Genomic DNA, 20,423 nt, shown 5'->3' on the forward strand with positions numbered 1-20,423 from the left:
ATTGCTTCATGGGTCATCAAATCTGGCCTTATAAGCAAAGACAGACGTACCACATAATCCAAAAACGAATCAAACTAGAACAGGTCAGAGAGCACACATCAGCATACAATTTGCTGACACTAAAACTATCTACACTGTCTGAGAATCTGGAAAAAAAAATCACTGGTGTTTGAGATCTTCACACAAAAGGATTACAGAAATCCTTCGCTTTTAAATGACATCATTAACAGCTTCCTACAGTAGGTTAGTATTTCCATTTTACAGATGAGAACCAAGTCACAAAGCCTTTCCTAGAACCAATATTAAGTCAGTGACATAAAGAAGGCTGGTCCTTTGAGTACTCATCCTAGAAAACAAAACCACAATTCATATTTCTAGACCAACTGGAAAAGAAATACATATCCTTAGCACTTCAAGAACAACCTCAAAGTAAATCACATACTACAAAAAAAAAAAAAAAAAGGTCAAATTCACCAGAAGGGGTAAACGTTAAATAATAAAATAATCTGGTAAGAAAATGGTGAAATTGTATAGTTTGTGCTTGTTTGGCCTTGAGTGGGTGTGTCAGTTATCTGTGCAAACTTGCATGCACAACTAGGTGTGTACATCAGCATACAAGCACTTTGGGGCAAAAAACCCATCCTCCCATATTTGCAGATTTCAGTATCACAAAGCCTGAGTCAGAGAGTTAAGAGAGACATCGGCTGGGAAGAAAATCACTTCTCTTGTGCCTTTTCTCCTTTTTTGTTACACCCATCCGATTACCTATTCATAAATGCTCACAGTGCCACTGCATTTGTCTTCCTCGTGCATTCATCAGCTAAGGATTTCCAGCAGCTCTTTGCTTACTCTTTGGAAACCCGGAACTCTTGTGCAGAAGTACTGAAAACTAATTCTACCTCCCCCCAACTAATTTTACATTAACTTTGACTGCACTCCTAAGAGGAACAGTAATGATTTATAAGCAACTCGTAATGATTTATAAGCAACTCCCTCTTTTGCAGAAAGAAATAGAAGATAGCACCTTTCAGCACCATTCTTTCTCCCTCTCTCTCATGCACATTTCTGCTGAGAAATAAAAGCCCAAGCCTGAAAAGTGCCAGAACACGATCTTGTGAATAGGCCTGCCGGGGTGACATCACTTATCATACCACTCCGTTACCAGCCAATTGGGGAGGCTTCTCCTGCAGCCGTTATTTCTCACCTAGCAGGGAAGCCTATAGGAAAATGCTACAGTGCTGGGAAAGGACTCACTCTTTTATTGGTGATGCTTATCTCGCCACACCTCCTCTCTTCCCCCTTTCCCACTCCAGCGTGCGTGCACACCCGCATGCACACACACACACAGAGAACACAGCAGAGGCAAAACAACCATACAGAGCAAAAATCCGTTTTGGAGTATCAGGCTTTTGGCAGCGATTCACGTAACAACTTCCTGCTGGTTCTGGAGATTCATATTTTTGTTCAGCAGTTTCAGTGGGAGGAAGAAGCTCCCTCTTCTAAGTCACTGATCATTTTAACTCATTGTTATAACACTGGGCAGCTCACAGTCTTTGTACTTCTATCCCAAATACATTAAAAGCAATTAATCTCCAGCCAGATAGCCCAATCAGGCCTGTAACCCGCTGAAAAGACAGCAGAAAATTTAAAGTTAGGGCTATATTCTGAACCTCCCCAGGTATCTCTGGTAATTTACTAGACAAGAGCTAATTGTTAGCACACAGAAGCAAAGCCCAACGTCAGATGCAGGTAAGCTGCAGTGCTGCAAACTGAGGCTTGCAAGTGCACGCTGTGTTTACACCAGAGATACTTCACTGCAGCTGCCATCTAGAAGAAATAGGAAATGGGCACATAATATTGCTCACGAGATGAGGCAAGCTATTCAAATTGACAGGAACCCCAGAGATCTCTTCTACCTGCCAATGCTCTTAAAGAAGCTGCTGTAATTGCCAATCACTTCTCTCTCTGCAATAAAATGGCAATTGGTACATCAAGTAAGCAAGTCTGTACAGTCATCTGGTACTGGTACAGCCCACTCATGCAAGAGGGAAAAAAAGCAGGCCCTCGTTGTGAGAATGCAGAGACTGTAGGTTGTACTCCAGGCACACAGCTTTAAATGCAACTAAACCCAACCCAGAAGCACCTAAAATGCCTGTGAGTACAAACAGATTTTGTGTCACACTCATTGCAAAAATATTTGAGCGCTGCTCCAACTCCAGATAGCAGTGTCACACACATTAAAAGGCTTTACTTCCCAGTTTGCAAAAATCAAGCTGAAAAACCCAACTCTGGTATCCACCATGCTCTTGCTGACTCTGATATGCACATTTGTTACTACCTTATCAGTATTTACAAAAATATCTGTATTTTTAAAAAGCTGAATCCTGCAACTAGAGCTGCCTAGATAACCCCAGGAACACCCTGTTCTTTCCCAGCGCTGGGGCAGCAGAGCCATGCCAAACCCTGCCAGGCTGTCCCAGGCCAGTTTCCACAGCTCGTTCAGACCTTGGCTGTTCCGCGATGCTGCTCGGTGCGGGTAGAGCCCATCACGGAGCTCTGCCCAGCTGAGCCAGGCTGCCCAGCACCAGGCAGACGAGCGGGACTCGTGTCAGTGCCTGCTGGACTCTAACCAGCACCTAACTAGCCTTTCTGAAACTCAAATATTGGCAGCTACGTCTTCTTTATCTCATCCCCGATGACAAGCAAAACACTGGCAGAAATAGGGCCATATTTCTGTGAGCTCCCCTTTGTGTGCAATTCAGAACTGTAAGCAATTATGTTTTATCTAGCACCACTGGAAGTGAACACTGGTCACAAAACATCCTCCAGGCCCTCAGGACTTCTCAGACAAAAAAATCCGCAAGATGATTCCAAGTTTGGAGAGGAATCCCAATTTATCTTGCTTATTAAGCCCACATCACGCTCTTACCTCGAAACATGGCAGATTACTTTCTTTATAACCTAATTCCTTCAAGGTGAAAGCAAAACAGTGACTCTCCAACACTCCCTCCTGGGCTTTTCCAGATCCAATTACACAGATCAACCACAGATTAACCTAGTGCAAGATCTGAGACTGCCAAAGAGACAACATACCCACCTGAAGAAACTGCAGATCTCCTGGAAGCACGAAATACACAACAAAGCAAGGCAGTATTTTTCTCTCAGTAACTGAAACTCTTCATGAAATAGATGAGTACACAAAGAGACTGTGCCTGCTCATGTATTTGACTAGAAATGAGAAGCAGAATGGAAATATAAGCAAATGAAGGAAATGGAAGGCGCACTCAGAAGACTGGGCAGACCACAGGAAAGAGGAGTGCAGTGAAGCAAGATGAGATCAGAAGCATCTAAGTAATGAACTTCACGGTGAATACTGGAAAAGGAGAAGCAAGAGGTTTTCAATCAATAGCAAGCTGCAGAGGAGACATGCTGTTCCAGCTGCAGATCAGTCAGAATGATCCCACAAAAGCTCTTTACACTACCTGAAGAACAAAGTGCTTGCTCCTGTTCACAAAACGGTCTGGCAGAATGACGAGTGTAGCTTCTGTCTGAAATGCCACACATGCACCTTTTATGTTTTGTTTGGTCAAAAGCTCATGTAACATTTTCAAAGTAAATGAGGAATAATTTTTTTTTTTTTAGGAAAGGAGTGGTAAGAAATCTGTTTCACTGAAGACTCTGCACACAGAAATTTTGATGGCCACAACAAATGACCATCTCCCAGCATGTATTTTGATGCATGTTACACATCAGTAGTAAAAGACTATGAAAATTCCCAGAGAAGATCTGTCTTAAAATACAGAGATTTTAATTAAGACACTCACTTAGGAAACATAGTTTATAAGGAGAATGCACCTGACAGTCAAAGGCTCCTTCATCTACCACGGAAAGGCATTCTGGCATCCAGTGGCTGAAATTTAACTTCGGTCCAAAGTAAGATGTAAGTTAAAGTCTTGAACAGCTGAATCGAGTGGGAGGTCCAGCACAGCTCCATACACTGAAATCTTTGCAAGGATATACGTGTCCCTCTGTGACCTAAATTATGTACCTTAACTGTAACAACTTAAACAGTCGTAGGACTCACTATTCTTCCCTTTCATCATATATACCAGAATAAACACTTATGGTATTTTCTGGCCTTAAAACACATTAATTTGTCTTCAGACAACAAAATGCAAGTTAAACTACTAATGAAAAAGAAAAAGTCTCTCGAAACAAACAACTACCTTATTGGAAAAGTGTTAGGAAACAGTTTAAAATAGGAAGTGCTGTATTCCATACTCTCAATTTTCTGGCAGCAGCTCAAAAAGTTAAGTCATGTTTACTTTCCATAACGGAAAGCCACCACTTGCTCTCCCCCTAATGTCAAGACTAATCATGCTTTAACTACTGCAAGCAGAGTCTGGCTGAAGCAGCTGCGCGCAGCCAAGCTGACATACAGTGCAGGACACAAAGGGTGATGTAATGAAACGAAAATTAATTTAGCTTTTTCTTTTTCATGTAGATGCTGTATGCAGCATAAGATTTTTCCAGAAATATCTTAAGGTTTTAGTTTTGGTTTTAAAGTGATAATTGAACTATACAGCATAGTTCAAGAGTCCTAGCATTTTATTTGGTTTTCAGGACCCAAAACACAAAGGAGTCTTCATATATAACTAAGGACAAAGCAAAGATCCTACAAACACTTGCACAGAATCAGGATTTCATTTTTAGATGGAATTTTTACACGTACACACCCATACACAATACATACATATCATTTTTATATAGAACTTTTTCATAAAACACAGAATTCAAAGTAAATTCTGATATTTTCATATCTATCCAGTTAAATTTGAAACCAGAGTGTCAGTAGTACTCATCATTCCCTGTCAGTCTCATGTGAATAGCTACCTTAGCTAAATCCCTAGGTGCACTGTAGTTAAGGAAAGGTAGAAGGTAACTTCCCCAGAATGGAACAGGAAACAACTCCTAGGTGCTCATTACAGAGGAAAGGAAGACAATACGCAGCTAATTTGTCTAGCTACATCGTATTTAGTTGAACAGATAAGCAATATCACTATATTGCTCTAAATTAAATATGTAAATAAACACCTTCTCTTCAGTCTTTACTTGAACACTCTTGTACTAGAATGAATAGAAACCTACAGACAGTCCTTAAACTCCATCAAAATGATTTATATCAGAAAAATCTCAGTGTGAAGATACTGCTGATTTAAGCAATAATACATTGTAGTTATTCTTTTGCAAAACACTGCATTACAACTAAAAAAAGTTTTGAAGCACACAATGATTTTTTTTCCCTGCAACACCTACTGAATAAATGTGTTTATCTCAGTTGCCTGCAGAGAAACATTCTACTCAAAACCCCCCAAGCCCTCCTCTCCAAAGTAGCGGCAATTCAAAACTTCCAAGCCCAAGTTTCATTGTAAGTCACAGACATCTGAACTTTCTGAAAGTAGGACTTAAAATTTTATCTGTCTTATGACTCTGAAAAAATAAATAAATTCAATTTTCATAGAGTTCTGGATTTTTACATTAGAAACATGGAAAAGAATCACTAGGTAACTAAAATGGGCAGTAACAGTATCAGAATGATGGTACTTCACACTTACTTTCCACATGATACTGATAGAAATAACAAGTGTTCTTAAACCAAGAATATGGAAGCAGATTAACAATTAGGGTTTATGTCCCTTATTCTTTAATCTGCAAATTTAACAGGATTAGGAAACAGAAGAGAAATACAAGAATTACAATAGAGTTGAACAATTATACAAAATCTCATCAATTCTACTTTACATTTTATAGGCCACTACATTAGATTGCTTTAAAAGTTTTCCTTGACAATGTACTGGAGGACTTGGTGCAGGTATACAATGCTGAAAATTGAAATATTTTTATTAAGTGCTTCAGGAAAAGAAGCAGATGATCCCAAATCACTAAAAACAACCAAAACCAAGCAATCTTTCAAAAAATTATTCCAGTCTATAAACAGTAGCTTCAATGTTCATAACCCAGAACACAATAGTTTCATGAAACGTTATAGAAAGCAGTCCTTCAAAGAAAAAAAAAAAAAAAAGGCGCAGTATGAAGTAATTTCAGACAACCAGTTTTGTGAGAGCTTTAATGGCACAAAATGTTTATAAGCTACAACTTATACATGTACTGTAAACTGTATATAATGTTACAAAGTGCTAACTAATTTATGAAGAATGCATAATCACTTTGGCTCAGTTAACTCCAATATTTCAACAAATGTCAATTAAAAAATTTGAATTTCTAACAATCTTCAGCTTTCACTTTTTAAAACAGTAAGTAAATATGCATTTGCTGCAGTTAAGTTAGCCTGCTGCATTTTTAATGTGCGAGTTTATGCATTTTTTTTCTTGATCTATTTACAAATATTCTAGGCCAGTTTTCACTGAATGTAAGAAAAATGAAGCCTGCATTTTTTTTTTCCAAAACTGTAAACAGGTATAAAGCTTTTTAAACAACATTTATCTTAACAAAACTTCAACTATCAATAGTTGAAACCCCTTTTCAAATTATACAATCTGTTTCTGTTCATTGTAAAACTAGAAGTTGTAGACTTTCATCCAAAGCTTATAGTAGGGTATCAATAAATACTGCATTGTATCATAGCAAGTGTTACAGTGATCATGTATCCATTCCTCATCTATAGTTTCCACAATTTTTACTTCACGGCTCCTTCAAATATTATAAGCTGTATTGATGCTCTAGCCACAAGCTTGCAATATTACTTAACGGATATTCTGAAGAAGAGTTACCTTTTAATTTAGAAAGGGGTAATTTTTTTTTTTTTTTTTGAAAAAAGTACTCCCTACTTAATAAAAAAAAATATCTATTTTTCCAATAGCCCAATTTCCATACAAAACAAGGTGCTGTAATTAGAACTGAAAGTGTTTCAGCCTTTCTCCCATCCCCTCAGTTTTTAGGACTGTAAGATGATGTACTTGATAAAATCTAAAACACCCTTCACCACTTCCCCCTTCCCTCCCCCACCTCTGGGTGAAACCCAATATCCACACTTGAAACAAATATGCAGTTGTAGGCAAGTCAAGTGCCACTAGTATTCACAACAAAAAGAAAAAAAGCAGATGTCTTCAAGAGAATTTGTTAGACTGCCCTTTCACCCTGAAAGCATCCTCTAACAGCATTCAGAAGTAGAGAATGAAAATAAATACAGTTTAGCAGTGAATTTATACCTAACTTTTTTACTTCCTGGGAGCGAAGTTCTTTTAAACCAAATCTCAATTGGGATTTAGCTTCTATGCATCAACTGTTTCAAGTGATCACTGCTATACCAAATAATCAACTTTATAGTCTGATGCAAGCAAACAATTATAGGTAGCTGTTCTCTCCAAACTGGCTGACTATATTTTCTTATTATTTTCTACAAGTCAGCCTACTAAAGTTTTTACTTAAATGAGATTTTTGCTAGTCTTAAAATTAGCATTGGTTCCCTAAATACTAAATATTCCCTAAATATTAAAGTCTATATCATATTTTTTAATATATTCATATATATATATAAAAAGAGTATTCTATCCTTCAGAGTCATGCTACATGTTCTGAAATCCAATAAAATCTATTTAAGGACACGTCTGTCCCAATGCTTTGTAACAATTTGGTACTAAAGCTTCACATTTTGAAAAGAAGTGTCACTGAAGGAGGACAAGGCTTAATGTTCCCTAAGATAAAAGTTCAACAACATTAGTGAGAAGTCTATCTAACATGAGACATCACGAGTGACTTTCAGATTCCATGTATCCCCAAAGGAGATTGTACAGTAAACAATGAGAGATAGGAATATTGAAAACTCATTTGCAGAAGACATTTCAGAGCGTTACAACTTCTGAATCTTTTCACACCTGCAAGATTGTCCCCCTTAAAGGTAAGTCAAACGCTTTACTTTCTGAAACTGCCATATTGTTGTAATTCTAAATGGTTCCACAACAAACAGAATCATATCCTTTTATACAGAGTCTAACTACACCTACAGCTGTTGTGTTTTTCCTTAATTTAAAACTACTTTTAAAAGGAAAATTTCATATTTAAAATTTTCCCTTAAGAAAACAGGTAAGGAAAAAAAAAGCTTCTTCACATGCAAACAATGCAATTTTTCTAATATTTTCTAGGCATCAGACAGGTTTTCCTACAAGGAATAAGGAGATGACTTCATAGAAAAGACAAGATTACGACAATTACCTAATATTAAAATATGCTGATGGATTTAGTTATCCTGCTTTAAAATTTATGCAGTCTTTGCCTCCTGCAAATCAAATGGTGTTAGCCAATACAAGGGGACAAGTAAATTCCCCCAAAAGCTCATTTAAACTGTTTTTTATTGCCAGTGATTTCTTAGTTTATTTCACAACCAGCTTGTTTTTCAAAGGAAAAAATCATTTTCACTCCAATCAATAATTTTCTTCCTAAGAGACTGTTAATTTTATCACTGTAATATAGTCAACATTTATTCCATGCACAACTGCAATTTAAGTCAGGTTGCACTAAGGAGGCAACAGCATCACCGATAAAATTAAAACTTGCTGGTGGCATTTTACATTGAGAGAAGCCCTTGCAACATATAGACAGTTGTAAACTCCGTTCAGCAACTCTGACGTGTCTTGCAGGCCAAGAGGCAGGGGAATGGGAGGAGAGAGGGAAAGAATGTGGATAGCGAAACACCTCAACAGAGTTCCAACACAATACTGAATTCCAGAGTTAGCGAAAACCTGGATATGTAAGGAAAGGGTGAAGTCAGGGTCATGCTTAAAATGGTCTCAAGTCAAATGTACTAAATGAGACAGTAACACCTTCACAGGTCACGTGGATTTCCAGGTTTTGCACTCCATCTTTCAGTAAGTGCTCGCTGAAGGTGTGGTCAGTCGTTTTCCAATGTAGATGCTGAAATAAAAAGTATAAGGCATATCGTATTTCACAGAAATACTCCCTGCTTTCCAAACAGTCCTCTCACACTCAGGTATTCTAATTTGTCTTTCAAGTAAGTCTGATGAGATTCTTCCAAGGACTTGACTTCTCTTCTATAAAATTACTTAACGAGTGAGATTTTCAGATGAGACTAGAAGGACTGCTGATATCAACCTTCAGGAAAAATGGGTTCCCTCCAGTCCCAAGCTCATTTGAAAACCCCAGTCCAAAAGCTTTTGTGGTGTTTGTAGAGCACCTGACAGAGTGGCGCTTGAACAGCTGAGCAACTCACAAATTATTAACGGTAAAATAAAGTACTGATTATAAAGGGAGGGTTTACAACACTGCACATTTAGGATCTACGCAAACGCTGACCTCTAACAAATAAATCCAGGCAAGATTTAATTGACTGCAGAAATACACAATTTGCTACAGTACAAATATCTTATAATATATTCTCATATATTCTATCCTCCTAACATTTGATAGTTTACAAGAATTTAAAGAGCACTTGAACTACTTCCCCAGAAACAAATATGAAGCTAAATGAAACAGTATTTCAAGTACATGTCTTTGTCCCCATCACAGAAGAACATAAGATGGATAAACGTAACTTAAGGATTTAAGCAAAATAAGAGATTACGTCAGATTACGCAGTCATTGAAAACATTGCTGAGCAGAGCTGTAGCTGATCTTGCAGGACACATCCAGTATTTCATGTCTGTTTCTTTAAGTATTTAAACCTTGACTTTCAGGAATACCACACAACTGCAGCATTAGACACTGAAAATTACAGAGTATGTGCCAGACACACAACTCCAGCATCATTATTTGTACAATGTGGCTCTGTAACGGTTAGTAAAAGTTACAGCAGATTTCCATCTATTATATTCTGACTTTCCTTACATTATAACCTGAAGCACATAAGGAGAAGGTATGGATAATCAAATGGCATGTTATAATTTCAAAGGTTATTTGCAAATTCATGATAATCCATGCATTTTCCATGTAAGTAACTCAATCTATTCTAGAAATAAACATGGCTTCAAAATTTTAACTGCTGCAAAATTTTTGTGCATTTGAAAAGTGCACCAAGCCTATCTTGAGCAAGGCTTAACAATAGTCTAGTTACTCTAGATAAAGCCCTTTTCATCAGGCACCTGACATACAAGTAAAGTGGAAAAGCAAAGCCAGATGCAAAAGTTGAAGTGAGAATTAGGTTAATACTTACCCTAGTCCCAAAGCCAAAACATGAGATATGAACAGAGATGGAATGAAAACCTTAAGAAATTCTGCAGAGAAAATGCCACCTTTTTTCATTGCTCCACTTTTTCTCATACTTAAAGACACTGAACGTTTAGGATGTCTGAAATGAAATTCCCTGAAAGAAGAGGGGGAGGGGGGAAAAATTCAACAACATTTTTTTTTTTTTCACTTCTTTCCTTTTTTTTTTTTTTCCCCATACACAAACGCACAGATCTCTGTAGGAACAATTTTTTAAAAAGTACAAAGAGCTAGAGATCAAAGCAAGACATCCCTTACACAGAGTAAGGAACCAAAGAGAGTAATAGGAGGTATTGTGGAGAGACCACTTACACAGACAGTATAGAGACAAAGGGAGCAGTAGCTGAAGAGAGAGGTAGGTCCGAGAGAGGGAATTTCAGGATGTGATTTGCTAGCAAGAGCCTCATTTTTTGTTCCAAACAGAGATACAGAAGTCTGCCAGATTTAGACAGCATCCTCTATTTTAATAAAAATGCTTTGCATTCAAGGATCTCAACGTTTCCCCTTCCGTGGATGAACATTACATATTTTACATAGAAAGAAAAAAAGGTACAGAGAATTTAGGAGACTTGCTCAATACTATTCTATTCAATAAGCCAAAACTAAATCCCATGAATCCCAGCTCCAAGTACCCAGCTCTCCCAAGAATTATAATTTTGTCGAGAAACCTTGTAATCAGCTTGCTGTGGATTTATACTACTTTCAGTAAAAAGGTAATTCTGTTGCTAATAAGGTTTTCATATAAATCTATCTTTTTCTAAGATGACCTTACTTGGAGAGCCAGAGTAATTCCATGCAATTGTGACTTATGATTCTTACTGAATATTCTTTTATATGAAGGAGAGAAAAGAAAAGAGTCTAACTCACTTGGGAGGAATGTTTTCAGGCCTACTTGACCAGTCTGACACCCAGTCAGCACTTTTCTTCAAAACTTCCAACTCTTTCTCTCCTTCCACTGCTTCTTCTTCAGACTGAAAATATACATGGGACATGCCTTGTAACACTCAATTAGCCCTTCTTTATGGTGTTAAATTGAGAGCAACAGCAGTGGTAAAATGATATGCACCAAATGGTGGCACCTGATAAACAAACAAGTGTTCTTAGACTACTGATTATTTGAGATTTTATTTAAACAGGAGGATCTGCATAAGTCAGTGTACCATAAATTTTATTACTATATCCTGGACTTCCACATCTTTGCAAGTGGATGGTTTGTTGTTGGTTTTTGTTGCTTTGGTTTGGGTTTGCCTTTTTTTTTTTAAATAAAAAAACCGAAGAAATGAAGGATTATATTAATCATACATGTAATAAACCACCATTATGCAAAAAAATATTACATAAAGTTTTTATAAATGACAGAAATTTCAGTTGATGGCATTGAATTTAAAGCATACAGAAACAGTTTTTTGACTTTTTTAAAGGTCTTATTACTCATTTTAAATTTATGTTACTTGCAACTAGCAGCTTCTCCTGGGTGCATCCCAGATCCAGTAGGGAGAGGCAAGCATTCACTACAATTGTCTTGATCCAAAGATTTAACAATACTTCATTAGATGCAAATGTCACCATACAGGAAAAAAATAAATTAGAAAGACTAGAGGACGCCAGTGACTTTAGTACAAACTCCTCCTTAGCATTAAAGCAATTTCCCAAGCAACCCTTTGTAAAATAAGATAAACCACTTAGAACATTGAAGTGGGAACCATACCAAAACCAGAAGTGATTGAATATGACAGTCACAAAAGCGAGATGGCAGACCTACCCTGCAACTTCATTCAGATCATTCTGGCTCTGCAGGGCAGAACTGCCAACAGTCCTACTGTTCAGCCAGGTCTTTGACAAAATTAAATGCAAGGTTTCATTCTTCCAAGCATGTTTTTTATTTATACTGCTGAACACAGCAAATTCTATTAAATGATCAAACTAAGAGTTCAGCATTAGTCTCCTCTCAGTTTGTATTATGGAGATTACTCACTGTCATGTGAGCTGATTATCTGTAGAGCAATAAACTGAACACCCTGAAATCTTGTGCAGAAATATAAACATTCCAAAAACAAAACAAGTTTGACACACACAATGTGAGCAGTGTTAAACAATAATATGACTGCTACTAAACAGGGCATTTCTCAGCATTAGAGGTGGGGCCTCACTTTTACCCTCACTCCAAAGCTATTATTCTCTGCAAGTCCAATTTCAATTAATACAGAACATAAGCCTAAAAAAAGTTTACTAACCCTGCCTTGTTCTTAAAAATAATTATTCTGGCATGTGTTTTAATTTAATAAAACTTTATTATGAAAACAACCCCTTAAAATAAAAGTTAAACTGACGTAAGCTTCAGTGCAGAAAAATTGTTATAGCCATTTACAGGCAGGTACTATATAAAGTTCTAATAAAAAAGACTGAGTAAAAACCTGCAAAAACAAAGTACAAGACAAGTAAACAGCTTTACCCAAATGACTAAGGAACACCTTCAAATTTTGAATAAATAATGTTTATATAATTGATTTGCTTGTACTGCAGCTAACAGACAAGTTTAGCGTCTCAAAATGAAAAAAAATAAATTACTAGCAAACAGTAGTTTAATGCTTGTTTTGACACATAAAATACATAGCATTTTGAACCTTTTGACATGACAGAGCTTGCTCTGCCCCTCAAGTACTCCCAATACTGAGCTTTAGAAATATACTATCTACATACAATATCCACAACTTTAGATTAATTTTTAAAAAAAGAAGTATTTTATTTTAAAGGTTAATGAAGAAAATACCTGAGAGCTACTGTCTTTACTTGTGTGCATTTCCACATCAAAAGTTATCTGTCCATCTTCTTGAGGTGAAGGGCTAAAGAAAAAGGGATTTCAATATGTCATTTTGTCATACTACACTCTGTCATCCAGAGAATCATTACTGTAAATAGCATCTCAGCTGAACCATTTCCACATGCACTTCTTCACACTATTCAGCTAAATTACAGACTACGCTACCCTTCAGATTACATGTATCAGAATTAGAAAGCCTTCCAAAACCCCTCATATTTTGGCATTTTTTTCCCCATTTATAATCCTACTTTTCTCAACCGGGTTGACCCATCCTTCTACTGAAGCAAAGAGAGCATTGCCCAAAATTTCAACTCCTATACAAAAGATGTAGATCCCTTCTTCCTTTTAGATACCACTACCAGTATTGCCAATTGTATCTCTTTTTATATCATCACAAGCAGAAACATCACACATCAAAGCACCTTTTAATGTTTGGCAAGAATACGTATTCCCATTGTTGGTCTCACTTTGAAAGTTAAAAAATTGGTAACCTACTTGAGAAATTAATCAACTGTTGCACCTCAACCAAGAAAATGCTACAGGACGGATACAAAATGCTGTATGATGCGCCAATGCAGGTCTCTCTCATTAAAAAACTAAGCACACCTTTCAACCTGACTCAAGCTTTCATGAAAAATGTGTATTTTAGAAATACCCAAATAGAACCCAAAACACACATTTAAGAACAACTTACTGTTTAGAACTTTTAGAAAAGAATGCAAAATATCAAAGTACCTCCCCTTTCTTGTATGTTACTTCAACTGTCAAAAGCAGAAAAGAATTACCAAAAAGTTAACAAGTGGAAAATTAAGGTTAAAAAAAAAAAAAAATGTGGGTAATGATTGAAAAATTCCTAAGCTAGTAAAAGAAAGTATACAGCCTTGCAAACATTCCTGGTTGGACTGTACTAAACTACTGGAAAGTAGTTAACTACTCACAGCTACTTTCTTAGCAACATAGATGCAACAAACTTTGTTTTCTAGAAAAATAACCATTCTATTTGAAATACTCACATGGATTATTTTCAAAGAGTCTACTACATTCAGTAATTAAATCAGGCCTAACTAATTTTAATTAGCTTTTATATCTGATCAACCATTTATATAAGCTACTCAGTAGACATGACAGACAGCATTCACCCAGCAAAACCAAAGGAGGCAGAAGGACATCTAAAATTATATACAGAAGCCACTCAAGGATTTCCAAAACTGCCCCAAAACTTCCTAGAAAAAGGTATAATGAACATGTAATGATATCATAATGCTCACGTGTGCCTCGGAGGATTGTTAAGAAATATTTTGCCTTCACAGGAAAAAAAAAAAGTAGAATACTGCAAGCAATGAGCACAAATTCTGAGATTCTTTTTTACTGTTAAGTCCAGCAATATATTTTATTATGCTTGACCAAATATAAAGCACATGTACATAACATTATTATTGAGTCAGTAAATTTACATATTTCTTTATACCATATGTGATTTATGACAATGTGAAATTTAACTGCGGTGTTGTGACTTTCCCGCTCCTGGATTCCTTAGCTTTCTGTAGCAACGATGTATTTTTCAAGTTAGATGTATTATTTGATAGCCAGTTATTGTGAGCCAGCAAGTACTCCAAATATTGGAGCATGACAAACTTAAGCTTGAGAAAAAGCTTTATCTCTCCACTAACACCTATAGGATAAAACCGCACTAATTTGCATGGAGGACAGCAAACATTTCTTTACCTGTCACAGTGGGAACTACCTCTTGAACTGCTCTGTCCTGATTCATGCTGGGCGTCCAGGAGAATTTTTTCCATGTCTCCATTGTGGATGGAGGATGATGAAGGGACATGTTCCAGACCTCCATTTTTCCCATTGCCATTATCATTGCTATTGCCATTGCCGTTCATCTGTAACTCCACCCAGGAACCTGTTGGGTCAGCCAGATGTCATTTTATTAAAAGTAGTGAAACTAAAACCCATCTTAGGTTTATCAATTACACACAGAAAAAAAACATGAACGTGGTGAATTCAGATAACATATACTGCTGCTGAGAAAAAGCTCATAAACATGTTCTGGAGACAAGAGTGACACGTTTCATCCTCTTTCATCAACAAAAACACCTCTAAAAAGTTATGGGTTTTTGCTACCTACCTCTGGAGTTTCTCTGCAGTTTGAAGCTTCAGTTGTCTATGTACCACTCAATTACACTCGTCACCTGCTTCCCTCTTCTGCTCCTACATTCCTTTTTGAAACAAAATTTTTGTCCTTTAGCCCCCTACTATAAAACACCCCCATCTGCAATTCTCCTTCTTCCCTCTACTTCCAATGGTCCTGAATCAAACCCTAATTTTTATATACAGCAGGCAGGCTGCCATTCTCAGGCCTCATTCCACTTCCTTTGCCCTGGCCCTCTAACAAACTTCTCCCATGGAATGCATCTGCCACCTCTCCTATCCTACCATAACCTTAATGGGTCACACCCCAGCGCAAACCACCAGAAGCTTGAGGCAGGCATTACGTTTCCTTACGGTGCTCAAGTACCATGCTAACATACATCTCATTGCAGTTAGATTACAAGATTTCACTGCTAATAAGTCAAAATAAAAGACAAATCCAGAGTTCTCACATGTAATAACAGTTAATAATTTCAGTGCCATCACTTTGGCCTCTTTCCTCCCTCCCCCTCCTTTTTTTTCTTTCCTTAGTCAGGGAAAGCTGTACAGCCTACAAATGGAGATTTAATAGGTTTCCTACCCCCGCACCCCCTTTTTTTTTTTTGTAGCTTTACCTACAGGATATCTAAGTGTGCACTGAGATTTAACAAAAGAGTAAGAGTGTACCATGAATGATAAAAGCATCTGCTAAAAAAGTCATATACTTTATAAGTAGGTTGAAGATTTTTATTTTTGTTTTTAAATGTCTTCACTTGTATTTGATGTGCAGATTAACTAAATGCAAAACTGGTATGTTCACTAGTGATATGTTTCAATTGGTAACAACTGGAAACAAACAGGTTTTGGATGGTCTTAATTCATAAACATACCATTTAATGGCCTGAGGGGTAAAGACAGACTAGACTACTGCTCTATCTGTTACAAATATTTAAATACATTCCCTATCCAATTGCAATTCCAGCCTTCTCAAGAAGACATATAACAAGAATCATTTGACCATACACCCACTTTAATAGCCATGATTATGGAGGGAAAGATTTCCAATTTCTCAAAAGCATACAGTATTCAATGCAACATTAATTCTCATCAGTCAGATGATTTCACACATATATTATGTCATCACAACTCCTGTGTAATTTAATTCATGAAACCTGAAAGTGAGTGCTTTCAGGGGTTTTGTGTTCAGTTGATTTTTTATTTTTTTACAGTCTTGACTTCTTCAACACTGAGGTTAAAATATCCAAGAAATAAAAGAAACTCTGAAGATACTAATAACAGCTAAAACTACTTTTTAAACATTATTTGTACAAGTTATAAATTTTAACACTCATTTCTTGACTTCTAAAATTCACCTTAGAGTGCCTGTGCTTACTTTTTATAACAGTGTTGGCTCTGGGAACAATATCAGTGACACAAGAAGGGATGTATGTCATCATGAGTTCACCTATGTTCAACTTGATTTTGTGATGTTGGAACAGTTTATCCTTAGTACCAATTATTAACTCTACCATTACACTGATGACTATGGAAGCATCATAGTCTTAAGAGTCCTGGTGGTTTACGGTCTGGTTTCCCCAAGCTGTAGTCACAAACAAGGCAATTAGGGTGTGCACAATCACACGATGTACACCAACTCTGGGACTTTCAGATAGTGAAGTGTTAACTGGGAAAGGACAGCCTTTGCTCAGGCTAGTCAGCATGAGACACAGAGAGTGTATTATTTCAGATTTATGATTGCTGGTGTCTAAATTTCAAAATAAAAACGCCATAGTGTAAGAACTACTCCGGGAAGGTAGATTTGCTTTGTAGCAATGCCTTTACAGCAAGAGGCCACACCTGGAGAAAAACGTGGCAACTTCAGTTAGAAAAGACAGAAAGCTACCTTCCCAGTAACCCTTTTGCACTAGACAGCATCTATTGGGAGAATTATAATGTTCAGGATCTGCAAAGACATCTATTAAAAAAATCAGCAGCGAGTGACAAACGTGGAAAAAAAAAACAGAGGGCAAAGGTGCAAGGGGATGTCTTCCTCTGACACCAAGCAAAGGCAGAGAAAAGCAGACTGTGATCAGAACTGGTTGCTCTAGTAGGCAGCTACGAAACACACCTCCACAGCACTTAAGATTATGCCCAAATAAAACCTTTGTTAACATTTATCCCAGACTGACAAAACTTGCCGTTTATCTAAAATGTGTTGTGGCCATACTAGGAATAACACTCAAATTAAACTGTGAGTAAAGAGTCCCAGCAAGTCGAGCAGTAGTTTACATGGCAAGCAGCACGTTCTCCATCTGACCTCACTTTTAATGAGTCAAAACACATTCAAGGAAGCGTAATCTGACATCAAGCTAAAACATGCTACATACTCCCACTGGCAGTCACAACCGGTTTCGGAGAGGGAGCCAGAGAGCCCTAGTAGTTTCAAAGCCTGATTAGGGGGGCATAAACATCTGCTTCTTTAAAAAGATGCACAGGAATATATTTGAGAATAAACTGCCCTAGTAATAGAGAGTGCTTTTTGCCCCAAGCTTTCTTCAAAACTAATGAAGTTACATTAATCACCCACATGAGAACGCTTAATTTTACCCCATTTCTACTTGACAGTAAAATGGAAATATGGTAGAATTATCTTCCTTTCACAAGTCACATAACACATATTTTGGGGAGGAAAAAAAACAAGCCACAACTGTTTATCTGAATGGTATTTTTCTTCAAAACTGTCTGAATTTTGGCCATGCTATAAGCCAAATTATTTTACTATGAATTGATATAGGCTGATTTTAATTACATGATTTTCCATAACTGGTGGACTGTTTAAACAACAATAACTAACATGTGGTAGAAGAGGGGTCTCGTTTATTCACGCTGTGATTTCACTTGGGTGGGTAAGTGATACCAAGGACAATATAGAAATTATATACATATATCCATTTTACATATATAAAAATAATTCAGACTAGTAGTTCACAAAAAGTCTGAACCATGGTCAACTTGAACAAACTAAGAAATATCACTTTTACAGTGAAGTACACCTTTAACCAAGAAAAAGATAAAAAGAACGAGAAGAAAAGAAAGCTGTTCAGATTCCCATAATGGTAATTATTAAGCAGATTTTCCATGACAGAGTTAGTTGGGCTCCTGCCTAAGGTGGGATTTCTTCTTTCTGTCAATATGTAACAGACCTTTATAATAATTAAAATATAAGAAACATCTAGAATTCCCAAAGCAAGCCAGCCAGCCTTTTTTTTTTTTTTTTTGTGTGTGTGTGTGTGTGAACCCAACAAAGCATAGGTTCAGTTAGTAGTTTTATTCCCAGGTCTTCTGACCTTCAATTCAAGTGCTAAGGGATCTTTGAATGAAAGCCCCTAAACATGCACAAATGACATACAGAACAAAATGAATAAGTGTCTAAGCTCATTAGCCTGAAAAGGTTCACTGAAAAGCTTATATAATGGCAGAAAATGTACCTATAACACCAAAGCATTGTGGAGCGGCTGAACATCTGAAAGCAGAACTAAGCCTACATGGAGCTGATTGGTTGCATTTATTTTGTTCACGAAGCACAGACTACAAAACATTTCCTCTCATACCTTGTGCTCACCACCTTCAGTAATCACACTGATTTTGCTAAGCTTTTACGTGCTGATCCAGCAATAAGATCTACGTGGGCAGATCCAGCACAGGCTTACAGCATACTCATCTCTTGTTGCTCATATCTTACAGCAGATTAACCTGTCCCACAGAGTAAGTTAACATACTAAGAGAAAACAAAAAGGAGGTATTAAAATAGAGAAGCATCAAAGATGCAATTTCTAAAGTAAGCGTCGAGTTGGGCACTAGGCATGTTGCAACTTTAAGACAGTATAACTGTCATTTAAGTATGCTAAGAGCACTGAATAATTTGTTAAAATACCTACTTGATTCAGGTGAACAATGTTATAAACTGCCATCATTATCACAAGATGCAGTGTTAACATAGTACAATAACAATGTTATGAAATGTGCATAATTTATTCTTCAATACAATTCCCATTAAGTTAGTGGAGATCAACCAACCAATGTCCTTCGTGGTCAGTTTAACTTCATTGTGAACCACGAAGGTAACAGTTAATCATTAATGCAATTTATTCACCTATTCTGCTGCAGTATCCTCAATAATTACAAACAAATCAAGGAACACCTTGAAATAGGTGTTTAAAATGAGGAAAAAGCATGTGCCAAGTAAGTACGAAAGCCTGCATGAAAGCCACCGATGTGCCTTACCAGTGTTATCCTAGGAACAAAAGGATGCAGCACAGCAGCTGACATAGATGCCGGATATAGAGGAAAATAGCTCACGTCAGTGGTATTGACTCAGCCACTGAATAAACTCATTCCCACAGTCACGCTCCTCCCCCTACCCTGCTGTATCCCCATCTTAGCTGTTAACACCAGTCGCCGAATAAACTCAGTTTAACCACGAAACAAACCTGCTCCTGTTCTCCTCGGCTCGCACCGAGGCACGGCGCTAGCTCGTTCGCTACCCGATTCCCCTCAGCCCCACCGGCTGCCGCTGAGGAGCAGCCCGGCCCCGAACCCCGCCGGCCATCGCCCTCCGCGCAACATCCCGAGCGCTCACCTCGGGTTTTTTTTTTTGGCGCGCAAGCCCCTCCCGCCCACCCCCCCGCCCCTTCCACTTTCCCAGCCCCACATTCACCGCCCGCGGACACCCCACCACCCTTTTTCCCTTTATTCTCCCCCTCAGGCAGCCGCCGGTGAAGCGCTGCCCTTCCTCCCCGCCGGGCCCCCTCAGGCCGCTCCACCCGCCTCTTCCTCACGGCCCCCCCCGGCGACGGCGGCCCAGGGACGTGGGGAAGAGGAAGAGAAAAGAGGTCGCGGCCCTCACAGACTCCCCCCCTCCCCCTCCCCCGCCCCATTTGCGTCCGTTCCCACACGCTAACGGCGGCCCGGCACTCACTGTTGAGGCCCGTCTCAGTCTGCGTCCCCTCAGCCGGCGGGTTGTTGTTGTTGTTGTGCTGCGGCGGCTCCTGAGGGGCGGACATGGCGGCGGAGGCGACCGAGGAGCCGCTGGGGCTGGGACGACAACAACAAACCCGGACTCCGCTCCGGGCCCGGCCGCCCCGCCTCCTCGCACTGCGCAGGCGCGGCGGCCGCTCCCGCCCTCCAGCCCCGCCGCGCGTGCGCGCCGGGGAGCCGTGAGGGG

At 38.3% G+C, this 20,423-nt stretch overlaps 1 protein-coding gene across 1 annotated transcript; it reads right to left on the minus strand.

The window, feature by feature from the left end:
• Nucleotides 1-6,113: 6,113 nt before the first annotated feature.
• BNIP3L (BCL2 interacting protein 3 like) lies at nt 6,114-20,367 on the minus strand. Its single transcript, XM_032989972.2, has 6 exons — nt 20,178-20,367; nt 14,786-14,972; nt 13,010-13,082; nt 11,107-11,210; nt 10,187-10,336; nt 6,114-8,931 (listed from the first exon to the last, which is right to left on the minus strand). Exons 1-6 carry the CDS (start codon nt 20,260-20,262, stop codon nt 8,883-8,885), a joined length of 648 nt encoding a protein of 215 aa, XP_032845863.2. The 5' UTR covers nt 20,263-20,367; the 3' UTR covers nt 6,114-8,882.
• Between the last annotated feature and the right edge of the window lie 56 nt (nt 20,368-20,423).

Source organism: Tyto alba, unplaced genomic scaffold (genome assembly GCF_018691265.1).
Source record: "Tyto alba isolate M040663 unplaced genomic scaffold, T.alba_DEE_v4.0 Super-Scaffold_34, whole genome shotgun sequence".
Lineage (NCBI taxonomy): Eukaryota > Metazoa > Chordata > Aves > Strigiformes > Tytonidae > Tyto > Tyto alba.